Source organism: Oncorhynchus mykiss, chromosome 5 (genome assembly GCF_013265735.2).
Source record: "Oncorhynchus mykiss isolate Arlee chromosome 5, USDA_OmykA_1.1, whole genome shotgun sequence".
Taxonomy (NCBI): Eukaryota; Metazoa; Chordata; class Actinopteri; order Salmoniformes; family Salmonidae; genus Oncorhynchus; species Oncorhynchus mykiss.
In genome coordinates this window covers 16,401,270-16,423,319 of record NC_048569.1, presented here as the reverse complement: position 1 = coordinate 16,423,319, position 22,050 = coordinate 16,401,270, and the positions used below count along the sequence as shown (strand labels likewise).

The 22,050-nt window shown below is 42.0% G+C and overlaps 2 protein-coding genes across 3 annotated transcripts in view; both read left to right on the top strand.

Annotated features, from left to right (window-relative positions):
* The first annotated feature begins 1,297 nt into the window (after positions 1–1,297).
* LOC110523325 (U6 snRNA-associated Sm-like protein LSm1) lies at positions 1,298–6,339 on the top strand. The gene is made up of 4 exons (XM_021601918.2): positions 1,298–1,496; positions 1,936–2,004; positions 2,101–2,216; positions 5,828–6,339. The coding sequence occupies exons 1-4, from the start codon at positions 1,427–1,429 to the stop codon at positions 6,014–6,016; spliced, it is 444 nt and encodes a 147-aa protein (XP_021457593.1). The 5' UTR covers positions 1,298–1,426; the 3' UTR covers positions 6,017–6,339.
* A 6,727-nt stretch (positions 6,340–13,066) lies between these two features.
* Positions 13,067–22,050, top strand: part of si:dkey-34e4.1 (carboxyl-terminal PDZ ligand of neuronal nitric oxide synthase protein) — a 191,940-nt gene continuing 182,956 nt past the window's right edge. Inside the window, exons 1-2 of one of the 2 annotated variants that reach the window (XM_036976926.1) lie at positions 13,067–14,081; positions 14,900–14,971. In XM_036976926.1, the coding sequence (XP_036832821.1) occupies positions 13,977–14,081; positions 14,900–14,971 (177 nt within the window). In that variant the 5' untranslated portion in view covers positions 13,067–13,976. The remainder of the gene's footprint in view (positions 14,082–14,899; positions 14,972–22,050) is intronic. The other variant, XM_036976925.1, reaches the window with a different exon arrangement.

Sequence of the window (22,050 nt, the reverse complement as noted above, 5' to 3'; positions counted from 1 at the left end):
GTTTAAGACTGTAATATATTTGTATTTTATAAAAGTAGATAATGGCCAGAATTTCCATCCATGGTCAAACTCTTAACATGTACACATGATCATACTCTCTCTTGTGGCGTCACTGTGGAATGAGATGATGAAACCAATCAAGTATGGTACTGGGTCGTCCCGAGTTACCACAGCCTCAAAGTCATAATTATGGCTAAACTCCACCTATTTATACAAGTTCTCTACTCAAAATCAGATTTTAAGCCTAACCCTAAACTTATCCCTAACTTTAACCACACTGCTAACCTTATCCAGTGCCAGTTCTAGCTTGTATGGCTCCCTGGGCGAACCCCCCCACCCAAAACACCATTCTGCACTAACTGTCATTTTTATTCAGACATTTGGAACAACACAAATAAATAATCAAAACATTTAAAACTATATAAATATATATAAAAATAAGACTCGTAAATATAAAAAAATAAGTAATTAGTACTGTACAAATATAGAGGTGGGCTATTTGATAGATTCCCCTGCTCACGGTACCTTGGGCTTCCAGTGGGGAGACCTGAGGTCAACCTACTCTCGCCCCCGCCTCCGCCCCATCTCGTACTTCTGAGTGGGAGACCTTCCCAGGCAGTAACCTGCCTAGCTCACAAACTAGAAACAGGGCACCTACTCCGACAAGGTTAATTGACCAACAGCCCCACACGGTGACATGATACCATTGACATGAAGTGGGGAGGCAGGGTAGCTTAGTGGTTAGAGCGTTGGACTAGCAACTGAAAGGTGGCAAGAACAAATCCCTGAGCTGACAAGGTAAAAATCTGTCGTTCTGCCCCTGAACAAGGCAATTAACCCACTTAGGCTGTCATTGAAAATAAGAATGTGTTCTTAACTGACTTGCCTAGTTAAATAAAGGTAAAATGAGTGATAAAAAAACGATCGCGTAAATGACACCATTCTGAACATAATTCGTGCAGCGCCTCTGTGCCATACCCGGCAAGATGCCGCACTGTGCGCCTGCCTATGTCGCCTATGCCTAAATCCGACACTGTTTATGCCTAACCTTAAATTAGGACAATTTTTACTTTGTGGCTGTGGTAACTAGTGACAACCATGGTGTTGTACGGGGATAAGAAGTGGGTGGATTTTTGTTGTTGAAGATTATATAATTACTGGTGTCCATTTTGGTTTAATATTATAACCTACAGACAAATACATCTATTTTGTAATAACACTCTAGAATTAAAACTTCAAGCGGCGTCAAATTTGGTTTGACCAATAGTAGCAGAGAACGGGGCTACCCAACTGTCTTGTGCGTACATTACATAACAGGAAGTGTTTCACTATCGCCCAAACCGAACTGCACGAGAGTCCGATGGCCTGAAAGGACAGTGACACAACAGCAAATAACCCCTCTAAATTCGCACCAAACATCGTGTACATGAGATTTACAAGCCGACCAAAAATGAACTACATGCCAGGAACAGCCAGCCTCATCGAGGATATCGATAGTAAGTCGATGGCGCTGCTTGGCCATTCCAAGGCATGCTAACATAGCCGGTGTTGTGTCGAGATGCACCGGTTTTTACCGTTGGTTGGTTCTGGTAGAGGGTTTTAGAAATATTGTCCATTGATATATTTGTTAGATAACAGCTTGTAAAGCAGCGCCAACATGACATGCACACACATGGCATTACCAGAGGACTTGATATGTGCGCCTGACACTTAGATGAGTGCACACCTGAACACTTATCAAATCAACTGTCAACATAGCTACCTCCCTAGGTCAGGGGCAACGTCTGTAGGCCGCGATTGTAAGCAGAGCATGACCAGTAGGCTACTAATCTAACCATCAATAATCATGATCTCTTTTCATAAACCCCCAACAAAAATGCACAGTAGTAATTGCATCAAATATACAATGATTTTGCTGCCTGTTTGAATTGACAGAAAAACATCTTGTCCTGCTCAGAGATGGAAGAACGTTGATCGGCTTTCTCAGAAGCATTGATCAGTTTGGTATGTAAGTATTCCAACCATTGCAATACGATAGTATTGCATACAACATAGTCGGAAAGCAACCAAGCATTTTTGTGTGCGTGTTTGTGTGTGTAGCCAACCTGGTGCTGCAGCAGACGGTGGAGAGGATCCACGTGGGCAAGAGGTATGGAGACATCCCTCGAGGAATCTTTATCGTCAGGGGAGAGAACGTAGTCCTCCTGGGGGAGATCGTAAGTCGGCAACAAACACACAGACCCCCTTACACTCCAAGTATGTGTAGTTGTAATTGTTATTTACAATGACAACCTACCCTAGCCAAACCCGGACGATGCTGGGCCAATTGTGCGCTGCCCTATGGGACTCCCAATCACGGCCTGGATTTGAACCAGGGTGTCTGTAGGGATGCCTTTAGCACTGAGATGCAGTGCCTCAGACCGCTACGCCACTCGGGAATGGGTGTATGAAAAGTGAATCGGCTAAATGGGAAGATTTGTTGCCACTCGAACGTTTATTTGTGGCTGATTGGGCTGCACTACGAGTCGATAGTAAGCCGCCGACCAGTACTCCAGTGTTGTGCCTGCTGACTTGAAGTGATTCCTACTGGGTGTCGGGTCGCTGGCGGTAGCTACGTGGCCATTCTTTTTCTCTCACATGATTTTATTTCAAGTATGATAGCAGCCTACACAATAAATAACTAATATTGATAACCATCTAGTTGTCACCTTGATACATCCAGTACCAGTCAAAAGTTTTGAGAGTAATAGTGAAGACAGCAAAACTATGAAATAACACATGGAATCATGTAGTAATCAAAATACATTTTATATTTGCGTTTCTTCAACGTAGCCACCCTTTGCCTTGACAGCTTTGCACACTCTTGGCATTTTCTCAACCAGCTTCATGAGGTAGTCACCTGGAACGTATTTTAATCAACAGGTGTGCCTTGTTAAAAGTTAATTTGTGGAATTGATTTCCTCAATGCGTTTGAGCAAATCAGTTGTGTTGTGACATTGTAGGGGTGGTATACAGAAGATAGCCCTATCTGGTAAAATACCAAGGCCATATTATGGCAAGAACAGCTCAAATAGGCATAGAGAAATGACAGACCATCATTACTTTAAGACATGAAGGTCAGTCAACCTGGAAAACTTCAAGAACATTGAAAGTTTCTTCAAGTCGTAAAAAAACATCAAACGCTATGATGAAACTGGCGCTCATGAGGACCGCCACAGGAAAGGAAGACCTAGAGTTACCTCTGATGCAGAGGATAATTCATTAGTTACCAGCCTCAGAAATTGCAGTCCAAATAAATGCTTCAGAGTTCAAGTAACAGACACATCTCAACATCAACTGTTCAGAAGAGACTGCGTGAATCAGGCCTTCATGGTCGAATTGCTGCATAGAAACCACTACTAAAGGACACCAACAATAAGAAGAGACTTGCTTGGGCCAAGAAACACGAGCAATGGACATTAGACTGGTTCAAAACTGTCCTTTGTTCTGATGAGTCCAAATTTGAGATTTTTGATTCCAACTACCGTGTCTTTGTGAGACACAGAGTAGGTGAACGGATGATCTCCACATGTGTGGTTCCCACCGTGAAGCATGGAGGAGGTGTGGGGGTGCTTTGCTGGTGACACTGCCTGTGATTTATTTAGAATTCAAGGCACACTTAACCAGCATGGCTACGAAAAAATTCTGCAGCGATACACCATCACATCTGGTTTGCGCATTTGTTCTTCAACAGGACAATGACCCAACACACCACCAGGCTGGGTAATGGCTTTGACCAAGAAGGAGAGTGATGGAGTGATGCATCAGATGACCAGGCTTCTACAATCACTCAACCTAAACCCAATTGAGATGGTTTGGGATGAGTTGGAGTGCGGAGTGAAGGAAAAGCAGCCAAACTGAGCTTAGCATATGTGGGAACTCCTTTAAGACTGTTTGAAAAGCCTTCCAGGTGAAGCTGGCTTGAGAAAATGCCAAGAGTGTGCAAAGCTGTCATCAAGGCCAAGGGTGGCTACTTTGAGTAACCTAAAATATATTTTGATAGGTTTAACACTTTTTTTTGGTTACTACATGATTCCATATATGTTATTTCATAGTTTTGATGTCTTCACTATTATTCTACAATGTAGAAAATAGTAAAAATACAGAAACCCTTGAATGAGTAGGTGTGTCAACTTTTGACTGGTACTATATATACAGTCTACTACTCAATGGGGAGGACATGAATGGCAACAACACCGGGACACAGTGCCCTTTGCTCCCACTTGACAAGTGCTACTGTCTGGCAACGCCGCGGGAAGTAGCTACCTATGAGCCAATATCAGAGTGGCAGTCACAGTAAGCACACGCATACAACGCATGAAGCAACAGTAGACCAATCAATACTTTAATAAAAAATAAACTATTGTCAGTTTTATAACTGAACATTTACAATTATTTGTGTAAAACTAACAGTGAAATACGACTCAGACACAAATACGACTCAGGCTTCTTAACAGAAGGTAGCTCAATGTAAGGTAATTTCATGGTAAGAAACGGAAGAAAAATTAAACACAGCTCAGTCAAAACCATCTAACCTAGCGATTAAAAATAAAAAATGTAATACATTTTTTAAATTTTATTTTTACTTGCCCACTGCTTTGCTTTCCACTCGCCCACTGCTTTGCTTTCCACTCGCCCACTGCTTTGCTTTCCATGCGCCCACTGCTTTGCTTTCCACGCGCCCACTGCTTTGCTTTCCACTCGCCCACTGCTTTGCTTTCCACTCGCCCACTGCTTTGCTTTCCACGCGCCCACTGCTTTGCTTTCCACGCGCCCACTGCTTTGCTTTCCACTCGCCCACTGCTTTGCTTTCCACGCGCCCACTGATTTGCTTTCCACGCGCCCACTGCTTTGCTTTCCACTCGCCCACTGCTTTGCTTTCCACGCGCCCACTGCTTTGCTTTCCACTCGCCCACTGCTTTGCTTTCCACTCGCCCACTGCTTTGCTTTCCACTCGCCCACTGCTTTGCTTTCCACTCGCCCACTGCTTTGCTTTCCACTCGCCCACTGCTTTGCTTTCCACTCGCCCACTGCTTTGCTTTCCACTCGCCCACTGCTTTGCTTTCCAAGCGCCCACTGATTTGCTTTCCACGCGCCCACTGCTTTGCTTTCCACTCGCCCACTGCTTTGCTTTCCACTCGCCCACTGCTTTGCTTTCCACTCGCCCACTGCTTTGCTTTCCACGCGCCCACTGCTTTGCTTTCCACTCGCCCACTGCTTTGCTTTCCACGCGCCCACTGCTTTGCTTTCCACGCGCCCACTGCTTTGCTTTCCACTCGCCCACTGCTTTGCTTTCCACGCGCCCACTGCTTTGCTTTCCACGCGCCCACTGCTTTGCTTTCCACGCGCCCACTGATTTGCTTTCCACTCGCCCACTGCTTTGCTTTCCACTCGCCCACTGCTTTGCTTTCCACTCGCCCACTGCTTTGCTTTCCACTCGCCCACTGCTTTGCTTTCCACTCGCCCACTGCTTTGCTTTCCACGCGCCCACTGCTTTGCTTTCCACTCGCCCACTGCTTTGCTTTCCACTCGCCCACTGATTTGCTTTCCACGCGCCCACTGCTTTGCTTTCCACTCGCCCACTGCTTTGCTTTCCACTCGCCCACTGCTTTGCTTTCCACTCGCCCACTGCTTTGCTTTCCACTCGCCCACTGCTTTGATTTCCACTCGCCCACTGCTTTCCACACGCCAAATCGCCTATTCTCCAGTCGCCATATTGGGATGCAACTTCCCCCTTCTCCTACACACACGAACACCGATGTCTGAATGTGTGTCTACTCCTGTGAAGGACCTGGAGAAGGAGAGTGACACCAGTCTGCAGCAGGTGTGTATTGAGGACATCCTGGAGGAACAGCGACTGCAGCAGCAGAGCAGGCAGGAGGCAGAGAAGACCAAACACCTGGCCCTGAAGGAGAGAGGCCTGGTCATGCCCAGACCAGACATCATGGACGAATATGGAGTACAGCACCAATACTGACCGGTACATACAAACACGGTCAATAGGTAATGATCCAAGTTCACTGTCTTTACTTTACCTTTGAGAGTGAATCCCCAATGTACTGGGCACCTTATGACGAAGCACCTTATTTCACATTCAGAGTTTCATATTATGTTTCCCTAAGAGTATCATGGCACTGACATAAATGTACAGGGTTTTTGTTTGAACCATTCTTTTAAACTATTTTGTGAGGTGTAATGAAAACTACATTTTGATTTGTACAGAAGTGAAAAGAGGATTTATAAAAGTTGTACATCACTGGAAAGGCCTTTGTTTGTATTAAACACTTTTATTTTTTAGAACATGGTGTGTCATGTGTTATAGCTGGTTGTGTTTTAGTTTAGCTGTAGTTTTACGTTTGAGTAGCTAGGTCTATCGGAGTTACCAGTCCAAGATGTGCCGAAACCTCACTGGTGTACCTGCTGCTGAGCCTCCTTTTGGAGCAGATCTATATCTGACCAGTAGAGGGCGTGCCTGCACTACTTTAGCCATGCGTCTTTACTCGCCTCTTTCTGCATATGTCTGTTGTTTTTTTATTATTTATTTTTATTTAACCTTTATTTAACCTTTATTTAACCAGGCAAGTCAGTTAAGAACAAATTCTTATTTACAATGACGGCCAAACCCCAACCCGGATGACGCTGGGCCAATTGTCCACCGCCCTATGGGATTCCCAATCACAGCCGGTTGTGATACAGCCTGGAATCGAACCAGGTTTTGTAGTGACGCCTTCGACCAATGCGTCACTCGGGAGCCCCTGGTGCTCGTGTCACTAAAGAAATTTGCAGCTAAAATGCCAGATATCATTTGATTAGGCTCATTACACATGTATATGACACCTGAGTAAACGTGTGATTGATTACGATTAAATTCGAGCCTGATCTGATAAAAAGCTTAAGACTTGATTCTAAAAGCTATCCATTGAATTATTGGTAGCTTATAATAAATGTAACACATATTTTAAATTAATATTTGCTGTGTGTGTTAAAAAAAAAAAAATCATTCACCCTGGGAACAGCTTCACCTCTTTGTTTTCTGATTCTTCTGTATCTTGAATGCTAACATCATAGTACTGTTCACACTGTGTGCTACATTGTTACTAAGCTATTTTACCCTCACTGTAGAAAAAAGGTTCCTTATAGAACCAAAAGGGGTATCGTTTGCTTCATATGGAACTCCTAAAAGTTCTAAATAGAACCCTTTTATAGGGTTCTTTGATCCGAACCCTAGAGGTTTTTCTTCACTGAACCAAAATGGTTCCATATAGAAGCCTGTGTAATTTATGAATTGTCTACTGTTATTAAATAGTCATAATTTGAGTGAAGAATATAATTTAATAAACAAGAATATCAGCAATATTTTTTAGAATTGATTGTCATTATATGCAAAGATAGTTTGGAAATATGCACAGATTTTTACCTTGTCAGCTCAGGGATTCGATCTTGCAACCTTTCAGTTACTGGTCCAGCGCTCCAACCACTAGGCTACCTGCTGCCCAATGATAGTCCATGTCAACTTTACCAATGCAATATGATATACCTTGTCCATTAGTGTCTTTTGCTCTGTTCTTACCAATAAGCAAGTTATTTTTCAATGTGTTAAGGTAAGCAAAGTTGATTTATTTAATTCAAATATATGAATCCAAAGTCATATGATAAACTATAGGCTAGATAAAGTGTTTTGAGCACGTTTGTAAGCGGCTAGCTAGACAGAAAAGGCTACTTTTATTTGCCACTTTACAAGTTAGCCAGCTAACTCTCAAATAAACGTCATTTTTTTATTATGGGATATGTCAAAAAGAGCTACATACCCAGCCTGACATTGGAAAATAGTTAATTGTTTATTTTATTTCCGTATTTCAGTGTGGAGTCGATTGCGGGACTAGCCTATGTTTCATGAAGCCAATAGAAGACTGTTGCTGACTGAGAGGAGGTAGATTATGTATCAATTATTTATAATAAATTATGTATAATAAGAACTCGATTTGGCTTCAGCAAGCCCTCCAGAGGCTCTGCAATTGCATCCTCCGTATGATTCTTACGGATCACATTTTCAGAGCGAGTATAAATGGTCTATAATCCGCAAATATAAAAAATGGCTGTAGGCCATTGAGAAACAGCTGAACGATTTTTTTTGACAGGGGGTGCAGGATGTTTTTTGACAGGGGGTGCAGGATTTTTTTTGACAGGGGGTGCAGGATTTTTTTTGACAGGGGGTGCAGGATGTTTTTTGACAGGGGGTGCAGGATTTTTTTTGACAGGGGGTGCAGGATTTTTTTGACAGGGGGTGCAGGATGTTTTTTGACAGGGGGTGCAGGATTTTTTTTGACAGGGGGTGCAGGATGTTTTTTCAGCAGATATGTTTCTGCTTATAATTTTTGACATTTTGGTAGGCAGGTTGTTAGTCAACTTGTCTATAATTACAGTTGAAGTCGGATGTTTACATACACTTCGGTTGGAGTCATCAAAACACATTTTTCAACCACTCCACAAATTTCTTGTTAACAAACTATAGTTTTGGCAAGTCGGTTAGGACATCTACTTTGTGCATGACACAAGTCATTTTCCCAACAATTGTTTACAGAAAGATTATTTCACTTATAATTCACTGTATCACAATTCCAGTGCTTAGTGTACAATCACTAAGTTGATTGTGCCTTTAAACAGCTTGGAAAATTCCAGAAAATTATGTCATAGCTTTAGAAGCTTCTGACATCATTTGAGTCAATTGGAGGTGTACCTGTGGATGTATTTCAAGACCTATCTTCAAACTCAGTGCCTCTTTGCTTGACATCATGGGAAATTTAAAAGGAATCAGCCAAGACCTCAGAAAAAAAGTGCAGACCTCCACAAGTCTAGTTCATCCTTGTGAGCAATTTCCAAATGCCTGAAGGTACCACGTTCATCTGTACAAACAATAGTACGCAAGTATAAATGCCATGGGACCACGCAGCCATCATAGCTCAGGAAGGAGATGCGTTCTGTCTCCTAGAGATGAACGTACTTTGGTGTGAAAAGTGCAAATCAATCCCAGAACAACAGCAAAGGACATTGTGTGAAGATGCTGGAGGAAATGGGTACAAAAGTATCTATATCCACAGTGAAACGAGTCCTATATCGACATAACAGCATCATGTTGTGGGGTGCTTTGCTGCAGGAGGGACTGGTGCACTTCACAAAATAGATGGCATCATGAGGTAGGAAAATTATGTGGATATATTGAAGCAACATCTCAAGACATCAATCAGGAAGTTAAAGCTTGGCGCAAATGGTCTTCCAAATGGATATTAACCCCAATCATACTTCCAAAGTTGTGGCAAAATGGCTTAAGGACAACAAAGTCAAGGTATTGGAGTGGCCATCACAAAGCCCTGACCTAAATCCTGTAGAGAATTTCTGGGCAGAACTGAAAAAGCACATGCAAGCAAGGAGGCCTACAAACTTGACTCAGTTACACCAGCTCTGTCAAGAGGAATGTGCCAAAATTCACCCAACTTATTGTGGGAAACTAGTTGAAGGCTACTTGAAACATTTGACCCAAGTTAAACAATTTAAAGGAAATGCTACCAAATACTAATTGAGTGTATGTAAACTTCTGACACACTGGGAATGTGATGAATGAAATAAATAATTATCTCTCCTATTATTCTGACATTTCACATTCTTAAAATAAATTGGTGATCCTAACTGACCTAAAACAGGATATTTTTTACTAGGATTAAATGTCAGGAATTGTGCAAAACTGAGTTTAAATGTATTTGGCTAAGGTGTATGTAAACTTCCGACTTCAACTGTATATACATGCAGCTTCTCTTCTGTCATTAGCCTATATGTTGCCCTAGAAGACTAAAATAAAGCCTTGCTCACTGGAATGTCATAAATTGATGGAATGAATGCTTCAATTTAGTTGACGTTGTTAAAGTCATCTTTGCTTCTTTCACAGAGGAAATATGTTTAGGGACTGGGGAGAATGTAATAACTATATAACGGGAAAGATGTTTAGGGACTGGGGAGAATGCAATAACTAAAAAACAGGAAAGATGTTTAGGGACTGGGGAGAATGTAATAACTAAAAAACAGGAAATATGTTTAGGGACTGGGGAGAATGTAATAACTATATAACGGGAAAGATGTTTAGGGACTGGGGAGAATGTAATAACTAAATAACAGGAAATATGTTTAGGGACTGGGGAGAATGTAATAACTATATAACGGGAAAGATGTTTAGGGACTGGGGAGAATGTAATAACTAAAAAACAGGAAAGATGTTTAGGGACTGGGGAGAATGCAATAACTAAATAACGGGAAAGATGTTTAGGGACTGGGGAGAATGCAATAACTAAAAAACGGGAAAGATGTTTAGGGACTGGGGAGAATGTAATAACTAAAAAACAGGAAAGATGTTTAGGGACTGAGGAGAATGTAATAACTAAAAAACAGGAAAGATGTTTAGGGACTGGGGAGAATGCAATAACTAAAAAACGGGAAAGATTTTCTGCGTAAAATGAGTTTGACCTGTTGTAAGGAAATAGAAAACTGTGAAAAGGACTCAACATGTTTCTGATAAGATGTAATGTCTGCTTGGATGGTTACTTGATGTGGTGGAAATACTTTCAGCTTTCATGATGCTGATAAAGATCGGGACCGTCTGTAAAGGTGCTAACTGCACATTTTCGTTCTCTCAAGATGTTGAAAGAAATCAATATTTCTCAAAACCTGTTCCCAAGTCTAAATGTAGGCTACATTTTGGTGTAGGCCTATAATTTCATTGCAAAAAAATGCTTAATTATGCAGGAGTAAAAATGAAGGCTATGCAAGAGGTTATAGACCTACTGTCAGTGTCCAGATTTCAGTTTCCATTGAACCCATCTGAACAGAAAAGGATACAGTTCCCTTGACGTGCCATAGGCCTATTTGAAGTCCCCGTCTTGTGACTGCCAAATTCGTATAGCACGCCTCATCATCACACAAAACATAGCTGGCACTGCAGTCATTATCTTTTACCATTCACCAACTCTCCATTTCGCAGCTTTTCTCTTATTGAATTAAACTGACTTTCTGCCCATTCCCAAAAGCTTTTGGTGATTGGTGTGTGGGCTATTTTTGCGTAGCTACAGTTAGACCCTAAAGCTTAAGTTTACACAATAATGCCAGAAAGTCTAAATATAAAAGAAAAAGCTCAATGTAGCCTATAGTTAGACGATTGTTTTCTCTTTATTCAAGCCGCCTGCCACACTCCGGCCCTTCATCCACACAGTATTTAATGACCCTAAACCGACCCACCACGCGGATATAACTGCGGGGACTGCGGGTTATGAGTCAACCTGCAAATCAACCCTACTTGGAAGTTGGTTCAACCACCGTCCTCTTGTGTCATCAAGCAGGAATGGATTGGCAGTTGTTTTTTAAAATCAGAATTGCAGTCAAATGTTGAATTGACCCAAATGTTCTACATATAGAGTGCATGCTTTTATTAAGCACATTATTTCCTGTTGCTTCTAGCTAGCATTTAGTTTGCAACAGCACGGGTGTGTAAGAACCTTGATCTTTACCACTCAGACCTCTGCAACTGTCACGTTGTTCCTAATAACCAAGGCGCAGCGTAAGTTGAGTTCCACATATTTTAATGAAAGTGAAACTAAGCAACGACAAAAACAAATAAACAATAAACTAACCACGAACCGTGACTACAGATATGCTATGTGCACGAACTCAAAACACATACATTCAAACAATATCCCATAACCCACAGGTGGAAAAAATTGAACTTAAGTATGATCCCCAATTAGAGACAATGATTACCAGCTGCCTCTAATTGGGAATCATACACAAACCCCAACATAGAAAATAAACCTAGAACCCCACATAGAAATAATAAACTAGACTAAAACCCCTAGTCAAGTCCTGGCCTACTCTACCATAGAAAATATAGGCTTTCTATGGTCAGGAACACTATTGCAAAATATGAATTAGATCTTCCCCTTGCCAAAGAGAGCTGATGTCGGGACGTCCGCTAACTGTTTTTCTGACCAGGCGAAATCATGCAGCAGCATCATTAACATGCATGTAAATGTCAATGGAAAACAGCTAAAACAAATTAAAAAGGAATGCTAGCTGTTGGGTTAGCTTTTTTGGGGTTAGCTTTTGTTAGCTGTTGATTTCTAAAATCCCCATTAGGCCTTCACTTTGGGATAGGGAAAGAACCAATTATGTATATAAACCCTGGACTGACAGGGGCGCTGTATTGAAGCCACCGCACAGTCATCTTAGTACTCCTCCATTTTTAAAAATATTTTGGAAGCCACGTTTATTCTATTACACACACCCTAATGCATACTTTTAAATTATATTATGTGAGCATTGTGTATATGTGTGTGTGTGTGTGTGTGTGTATGTATGTATGTGTATATATATATATATATATATACTGCTCAAAAAAATAAAGGGAACACTTAAACAACACAATGTAACTCCAAGTTAATCACACTTCTGTGAAATCAAACTGTCCACTTAGGAAGCAACACTGATTGACTATACATTTCACATGCTGTTGTGCAAATGGAATAGACAACAGGTGGAAATTATAGGCAATTAGCAAGACACCCCCAATAAAGGAGTGGTTCTGCAGGTGATAACCACAGACCACTTCTCAGTTCCTATGCTTCCTGGCTGATGCTTTGGTCACTTTTGAATGCTGGCGGTGCTTTCACTCTAGTGGTAGCATGAGACGGAGTTTACAACCCACACAAGTGGCTCAGGTAGGGCAGCTCATCCAGGATGGCACATCAATGCGAGCTGTGGCAAAAAGGTTTGTCAGCGTAGTGTCCAAAGCATGGAGGTGCTACCAGGAGACAGGCCAGTACATCAGGAGACGTGGAGGGCAACAGGCCGTAGGAGGGCAACAACCCAGCAGCAGGACGGCTACCTCCGCCTTTGTGCAAGGATAAGCAGGAGGAGCACTGCCAGAGCCCTGCAAAATGACCTCCAGCAGGCCACAAATGTGCATGTGTCTGCTCAAACGGTCACAAACAGACTCCATGAGGGTGGTATGAGGGCCCGACGTCCTTTTTAAGTAAAGGGTTATTTAATCTCGTACAAAGAACCAAAACGTAATGTATAGATCCCCAAATAACCTTTTTTTCTAAGATACACTCTACTGTTGCTACATTGTAGGCAGTGGTGTAGTGGTACTGGTCATCAAAAGTTGGCTTCAATAGGCTCTTCACCAGGGTTAGTTTTTACAATCTGAAATCAATAAAGTCAAAAACCATGTTACACTGTGATGTGATTTTAAAGAAACGGCCTTGACAGGACAGAAAGGGTGGGACATGTACTATTATTTATGGTTGAGTGTTTATTTTGTCGACGCTTCCAAAAAACACTGGGTTACGTCATGTATTGGAACTTTGCTCCAATCAGGACTCGCTCTGAACTAACGTCTATGGCTTTGAAGCGGGAGGGCTCAGCGTCAATGCTACCAACAATGGCCGAGATTCAAAAACACCGGCAAAGCGACATCCACCAGCAAGCGGCCAACAGCCACCTGCAACAGACCCATGCTAGGGCTACCTGAGAGAAGTTACTATTGTGGTTTAGTATTGGACAGTCTATGGGTTGATTAGGCTAGCTAAGCAGAGAACCCTGTATTGACAGAAGGAGTGTCAGCAGCAAGACTAGGCGCTCTTGGAATAAAAGAAAAAGAGGCGCCCAAATCTGTCCCTTCCGTGGACGGGTCCCCTCTCTGCGCTTTGAGCGCCACTCTCGCGGAGCTATCGCAACAATGGACTCAGGTCTCCACGGGGAGCCCACTCTGTGTGCCACATCTCAGTGGGTCAGTGGTGGATATGCCTCGTAACGTGTGTTCTTTCCCATGTTAACATCGTTCTCTGGTAGTGTTTCCTTCACTCGCGTTTGGTAGGTCCAGAGGAATAGGACTGAAGATGCCTGGACGGAACAGGTACAATCTGGTGGACGATGTCGCGGATTCGCGGGTCCCCCTCCATAACGAAGAAGCGTACCAACACGGGATACATTTTCAAGCTAAGGTGAAATGTATATGTACATTTTCTAGAATAAACAAGGCACTTTGATGTTTTCCCTGTATTCATTGTCTTTCCCATTGAGCGTCTTGAAACAGTTCTGCCGCCGCGTTATGTTTTGGTGTCCAACTTCAAAGGTCTCATTTGGGGTAGGACTAGCCGATAATTTAATTTGACATGGTTGCGTTATGAAACTCAGGACAGGTGCACGTTTGTGGTAACGACGTGACTTATTTCCAGTGACTTTAGATAATTTGTCAAATTTCCCCCACCCCCATATGTTGCAAATGTGCTTTCTAGGAGTAAGTTTTCCAAACCTGCAAACATTCACATTTCCCTCCATTTCTGTAGCCTACTTTCACCAGAGGACTCAAAATTGACGGTTCTTACTCAAACTATTGTTAATGAATTAGTCAAAAGGAGGCAAAACAGAAAACACAGAACATTATATACATTTAAGTTTGTAAAACACATATAACAAATCCCAATGTTTGAAGATTTGAGATGCATCCTACAAGATGCTTACAATAAAACACTACAAGTGTGTATAGCAGTATAATAACAGTCAAAAAATCAATAACTAGTTATATAGTCCTAAACAATATTAGAAGGCTACATATAATTACTTATTGGTTGCAATCGGCTACTAGGCTATGCATTACCACTTACACAGGATAATTGCAAGGAGAGGTGTCATGCATTATATAGTGTTATCAAAACATACTGTTGTGTTTTGTTGCGTATGTTGAGTGTATTGTCCTATGTAGAACTGGGTTTTGTATACCTGTCTTATCTATAACATATGTATTGTGTGTGTTGTTCAGTATGTGGGCAGTCTGGATGTTCCCAGGCCCAACAGTCGTATGGAGATCGTAGCAGCCATGAGGAGGATCAGGGTAAGACACACATCATCAACACTTTGATCTGCTTCTCTGCTGTTGTTATTCTGAGAGCATCCACCCACTGCACAGATCACATAAAAACCAACTTGTGTGACATGTGAACCTACAATAATACTGTACATCCTCTCCAACAGCAGAACTGACATGCATTTATCCTCTCTCTCTCTCTCTCTCTCTCTCTCTCTCATTCTCTCTCTCTCTTTCTCTCTCTCTCTCTCTCTCTCTCTCTCTCTCTCTCTCTCTCTCTCTCTCTCTCTCTCTCTCTCTCTCTCTCTCTCTCTCTCATTCATTCTCTCTCTCTCTCGCTCTCTCTCTTTCTCTCTCTCGCTCTCTCTCATTCTCTCTCTTGCTCTCTCTCATTCTCATTCTCTCTTGCGCTCTCTCTCACACTCACTCTCTCTCTCTCTCTCTCTCTCTCTCATTCTCTCTCTCTTTCTCTCTCTCTCTCTCTCTTTCTCTCTCTCTCTCTCATTCATTCTCTCGCTCTCTCTCGCTCTCTCTCTCTCATTCTCTCTCTCGCTCTCGCTCTCTCTCATTCTCTCTCTCGCGCTCTCTCTCTCATTCTCTCTCATTCTCATTCTCTCTCTCTCGCGCTCTCTCTCACACTCACTCACTCACTCACTCACTCACTCACTCACTAACATACACTTATAGAGATGCTGGAGTGGTGGTTGACATGCGTGATGAAGAAGTCTATCCTTTTCTCTCGCCCTGTGTTTCTGTTTGTTGGCATTTTTCTATACAGCTGTTTGTTCCTTTGAGAATCAAATCATTATTATTGGTCACATACACGTGTTTAGTAGATGTTATTGCAGGTGTAGCGAAATGCTTGTGTTTCTAGCTTTGATAGTGCAGTAATAAGTAATAACTAACCATTTCACAACATATACCCAATACACACACATCTAAGTACAGGAATGATGAATTAAGAATATATAAATACAGTGGCAAGAAAAAGTATGTGAACCATTTGGAAATATCTGGATTTCTGCATAAATTGGTCATCAAATTTGATCTGATCTTCATCTAAGTCACAACAATAGACAGACATAGTGTGCTTAAACTAATAACACACAAATCGAATACATCATTTAAACATTCACAGTGTAGGTTGGGAAAAGTATGTGAACCCCTATGCTAATGACTTCTCCAAAAGCTAATTGGAGTCAGGAGTCAGCTAACCTGGAGTCCAATCAATAAGACGCGATTGGAGATGTTGGTTAGAGCTGCCTTGCACTACAAAAAAAACACTCACGAAATGTGAGTTTGCTATTCACAAGAAGCATTGCCTGATGTGAACCATGCTTCGAACAAAGAGATCTCAGAAGACCAAATATTAAGAATGGTTGACTTGCATAAAGCTGGAAAGGGTTACAAAAGTATCTCTAAAAGCCTAGATGTTCATCAGTCCACGGTAAGACAGATTGTCTATAAATGGAGAAAGTTCAGTACTGTTGCTACTCTCCCTAGGAGTAGCCATCCTGCAAAAATGACTGCAAGAGCACAGCGCAGAATGCTCAATGAGGTTAAGAAGAATCCTAGAGTGTCAGCTAAAGACTTACAGAAATCTCTGGAACATGCTAACATCTCTGTTGACGAGTCTACGATAGGTAAAACACTAAACAAGATTGGTGTTCATGGGAGGACACCATGGAAGAAGCCACTGCTGTCCAAAAAAAACATTGCTGCACGTCTGAAGTTTGCACAAATGTAGCTAGATGTTCCACAGCGCTCCTGGCAAAATATTCTATGGACAGATGAAACTACAGTCAAGTTGTTTGGAAGGAGCGCATAACACTGTGTGAAGAGAAAAAGGTACAGCACAACACACCAACATCAAAACCTCACCCCAACTGTACAGTATGTAAAGAATTCCCAACAGTATCAAGACATTTTGCAGGAGAATGTTAGGCTATCTGTCCTCCAATTGAAGCTCAACAGAAGTTGGCTGATGCAACAGGACAAAACCCAAAACACAGAAGTAAATCAACAACAGAATGTCTTCAACAGAAGAAAATACACTTTCTGGAGTGGCCCAGTTGGAGTCCTGACCTTAACCCGATTTGAGATGCTTCACACCAGACTTCGCAAGAATATTGCTGAACTGAAACAGTTTTGTAAAGAGGAATGGTACAAAATTCCTCCTGATCGTTGTGCAGGTCTGATCCGCAACTACAGAAAACGTTTGTTTGAGGTTATTGCTGTCAAAGGCGGGTCAACCAGTTATTAAATCCAAGGGGTCACATACTTTTTCCACCCTCCACTGTGAATGTTTACACGGTGTGTTTAATAAAGGCATGAAAAAGTATAATTTCTGTGTGTTATTAGTTTAAGCAGACTGTGTCTATTGTTGTGACTTAGATGAAGATCAGATCAAATTTTATGACCAATTTATGCAGAAATCCAGTTATTTCCAAAGGGTTCACATACAGTACTTTATGCAGAAATCCAGGTATTTCCAAAGGGTTCACATACAGTACTTTATGCAGAAATCCAGGTATTTCCAAAGGGTTCACATACTTTTTCTTGCCACTGTATATGGACGAGCAATGTCAGAGCGGCATAGACTCAGATACAGTAGAATATAATACATTATATACATATGAGATGAGTAATGCAAGATATGTCAACATTATTAAAGTGACTAGTGTTCCATTTATTAAAGTGGCCAGTGGTGTCAAGTCTATGTATATAGGCAGCAGCCTCTAATGTGCTAGTGATGGCTATTTAACAGTCTGATGCCCTTGAGATAGAAGCTGTTTTTCAGTCTCTCGGTCCCAGCTTTGCTGCACCTGTACTGACCTTGCCTTATGGATGATAGCGGGGTGAACAGGCAGTGGCTCGGGTGGTTGTTGACCTTGATGGTATTTTTGGCCTTCCTGTGACATCGGGGGCTATAGGTGTCCTGGAGGGAAGGTGGTTTGCCCCCAGTGATGCGTTGGACACACCGCACCACCCTCTGGAGAATCCTGCAATTGCAGGCAGTGCAGTTGCCATACCAGGGCGGTGATACAGCCCGACAGAATGTTCTCCATTGTGTGTCTGTAAAAGTTTATTATGGTTTTAGGTGCCAAGCCAAATTTCATCAGCCTCCTGAGGTTTAAGAGGCACTGTTGTGCCTTCTTCACCACACTGTCTGTGTGGGTGTAACATTTCAGTTTGCCAGTGATGTGTACGCAGAGGAACTTGAAGCTTTCCACCTTCTCCACTGCGGTCCCCTCGATGTGAATAGGGGGTTGCTTCATCTGCTGTTTCCTGAAGTCCACGATCATCTCCTTTGTTTTGTTGACATTGAGTGAGAGGTTATTTTCCTGGCAGCACACCCCCAGAGCCCTCACCTCCTCCCTGTAGGCTGTCTCGTCATTGTTGGTAATCAAGCCTACTACTGTTGTGTCATCTGCAAACTTGATGATTGAGTTGGAGGCGTGCATGGCCACGCAGTCATGGGTGAACAGGGAGTACAGGAGGGGGCTGAGTACGAACCCTTGTGGGGCCCCAGTGTTGAGGATCAGCGAAGAGGATGTGTTGTTTCCTACCTTCACCACCTGGGAGTGGCCCGTCAGGAAGTCCAGGACCCAGTTCCATGAGATCTGTGCTCGGTCCCTGTTACACACTAACTACAGCAGAGTAATACAGTGGCTATTACAGCACACAGTGATTACAACACACAGTGATTAAGACACACAATGCAAACACTGTGTGTCGGTGGTGTTCACAATGGTCTTTCAAAATGTAGCTGTTTATGGGACAACTAAGCTCACCCTCTCATATGGGCATACTGTGACAGGCCAGGGATATGTGTATTCTGCCGAAATGCGAAGGGAGAGAGTGTAAGGCGAGAGAGATGTCTTGCATACACACTACTGGAGGGTATCGTGAGTGTGAGATAGGAAGGTGTGTGGCGTTTTCATTGCCGTGGATAGTGGCATGATTATTATTGTGCTCTGCAGAATCATTGCTGCCGTCATCGTTTAGCCTTACCCTTTCATTTGCCCAAGTTTTATTTCCTAACAGGAAGACTTGTGTAAAGGTTTTAGAACGACACAGGTCAGAGCATGTAAAAAGTAACTGAGAGAGTGACTGAGTAACCATGAGTCAGCCGGTAGGCTGAGACATGACAAGGCTCTTACTAAAGCCTGACTTAACACCATGCATGGAGCAGACCCAGTGGAAATAACAGACAGATTAGTGAGCAGCTCTGACTGAGCAAAAGACTGTTTCTTCTCAGTCTGTCAACATCTGTTATTGTAGGTTTGAGTGTATTGTGTTTACAGTGAGCTTTTTTCAACCGCCTTAGGAAGTAGAGTCGTTGTTGTGCCCTCTTGACAAGAGTGGTGGTGATGACAAGTCCTCTGTGATGTGGACGCCGAGCAACTTAAAACTTGTGACTCTCTACTACAGTCCCATTGATGTGGATCGGGGCATGTTCCCTCCTCTACTTCCTGAAGTCAACAATCAACTCCTTTGTTTTGCTGACGTTGAGGGAGAGGTTGTCTTTTCTTGGATGTAGGGCTGTGACGTCTTGGGATTTGAGGTTATGGTATTTGGCCAGGCCAATGTACACGGTCACTGGCACATATCAGACTCAAACATGTACATTTTTATCTGCAACTTCACTATTACCATTACACTTCGTTATTATCAGTAGCATTTTATAATTATTATTCAAGTTATTATTACCTCTAAATATTATACAAATAAAAAAAAATCAGATTGGAGAGGATTGTCAAATTTTTGTATTGACACAACTTAAAGCATAGGCCATGGTTCCCCAACTGGCGGCCCGTGGGCCAAATTTGGCCAGTGGGTGATTTTATTTGGGCCCCCAAGTTTTTTAATAATTGTGGACATAAAAGACTGTAAGAATACCTGCAAATCAGCTCCAAGTGATTTTTATTTTGGAAACTGTTCCAAATTATTCCCACACTGTCACGATTGTCGTAGTGAGGAGACCAAAGCGCAGCGTGGTGTGAATACCTCTTTTTAATGAAAGACGAAAAAACACGAAGTACACTAAACAAACAAACAAAATAACAAGACGAACGTGACCGCTATCAAAACTGAGTGCAAACATGCAACATCACATAGACAATAACCCACAAACCACAATACAAAACAGGCTACCTAAATATGGTTCCCAGTCAGAGACAACGACAAACACCTGCCACTGATTGAGAACCATATCAGGCCAAAACACATAGAAACAGACTAACTAGACATGCAACATAGAATGCCCACTCATATCACACCCTGGCCAAACAAAACATAGAAACAAACAACTCAAATAATGGTCAGAGTGTGACACACACATAATAGAGATATACTGTACAGTGCCTTCAGAAACTATTCACACCTGTTGACTTTTTCCAAGTTCTGTTGTGTTACAGCCTGAATTTAAAATGGATTCAATTGAGATTTGTTTTGTCACTGGCCTACACACAATACCCCATAATGTCAAAGTAGAATTATGTTTTTCAAAATGTTTACAAATGAATAAAAAAAGAAGCTGTTCAATAAGTATTCAAGCCCTTTGTTATGGCTAGCCTAAATAAGTTCAGTAGTAAAAATGTGCTTAAGTCACATAAGTTGCAAGGACTCACTCTGTGTGCCATTATAGTGTTTAACATGATTTTTAAATGACTACCTCATCTCTGTACCCCGCACATACAATTATCTGTAAGGTCCCTCAGTAGAACAGTGCATTTCACACACAGATTCCACCACAAAGACCAGTGTGGTTTTCCAACGCCTCGAAAAAAGGGTAGATGGGTAAAAATATAAAAAAGACATCCCATTGAGCATGGTGAAGTTATTAATTACAATTTGGATGGTGTATCAGTACACAGAGTCATTACAAAGATACAGGCGTACTTCCTAACTCAGTTGCCGGAGAGGAAGGAAACCGCTCAGGGATCGCACCATTAGTCCAATGGTGACTTTAAAACAGTTAGAGTTTAATGGTTGTGATAGGAGAACACTGAGGATGGATCAACAACATTGTAGTTACAATTTCAGAATGAAAAGGAAGCATGTACAGAATAAAAATATTCCAAAACATACATCCTGTTTGCAACAAGGCACTAAAGTAGTAATACAAAAAAAAAAATGTCATGTCACATGCACAAAAACAGTGAAATGCCTTTCTTGCCAACTCAAAGCCCAACAACTCAATAATCAATAACAATGTATTACTAGAAAAAAAAGAGAAATACAGTGCCTTGCGAAAGTATTCGGCCCCCTTCAACTTTGCGACCTTTTGCCACATTTCAGGCTTCAAACATAAAGATATAAAACTGTATTTTTTTGTGAAGAATCAACAACAAGTGGGACACAATCATGAAGTGGAACGACATTTATTGGATATTTCAAACTTTTTTAACAAATCAAAAACTGAAAAATTGGGCGTGCAAAATTATTCAGCCCCTTTACTTTCAGTGCAGCAAACTCTCTCCAGAAGTTCAGTGAGGATCTCTGAATGATCCAATGTTGACCTAAATGACTAATGATGATAAATACAATCCACCTGTGTGTAATCAAGTCTCCGTATAAATGCACCTGCACTGTGATAGTCTCAGAGGTCCGTTAAAAGCGCAGAGAGCATCATGAAGAACAAGGAACACACCAGGCAGGTCCGAGATACTGTTGTGAAGAAGTTTAAAGCCGGATTTGGATACAAAAAGATTTCCCAAGCTTTAAACATCCTAAGGAGCACTGTGCAAGCGATAATATTGAAATGGAAGGAGTATCAGACCACTGCAAATCTGCCAAGACCTGGCCGTCCCTCTAAACTTTCAGCTCATACAAGGAGAAGACTGATCAGAGATGCAGCCAAGAGGCCCATGATCACTCTGGATGAACTGCAGAGATCTACAGCTGAGGGGGGAGACTCTGTCCATAGGACAACAATCAGTCAGTCGTATATTGCACAAATTTGGCCTTTATGGAAGAGTGGCAAGAAGAAAGCCATTTCTTAAAGATATCCATAAAAAGTGTCGTTTAAAGTTTGCCACAAGCCACCTGGGAGACACACCAAACATGTGGAAGAAGGTGCTCTGGTCAGATGAAACCAAAAT

Bases quoted from the DNA above. Each gene is read 5' to 3' on its own strand.
- LOC110523325 (XM_021601918.2), top strand. From the start codon at position 1,427: ATGAGATTTACAAGCCGACCAAAAATGAACTACATGCCAGGAACAGCC. The intron at 1,497-1,935 runs GTAAGTCGATGG...TTGAATTGACAG, and splicing joins CCTCATCGAGGATATCGATA to AAAAACATCTTGTCCTGCTC. The intron at 2,005-2,100 runs GTATGTAAGTAT...TTGTGTGTGTAG, and splicing joins CAGAAGCATTGATCAGTTTG to CCAACCTGGTGCTGCAGCAG.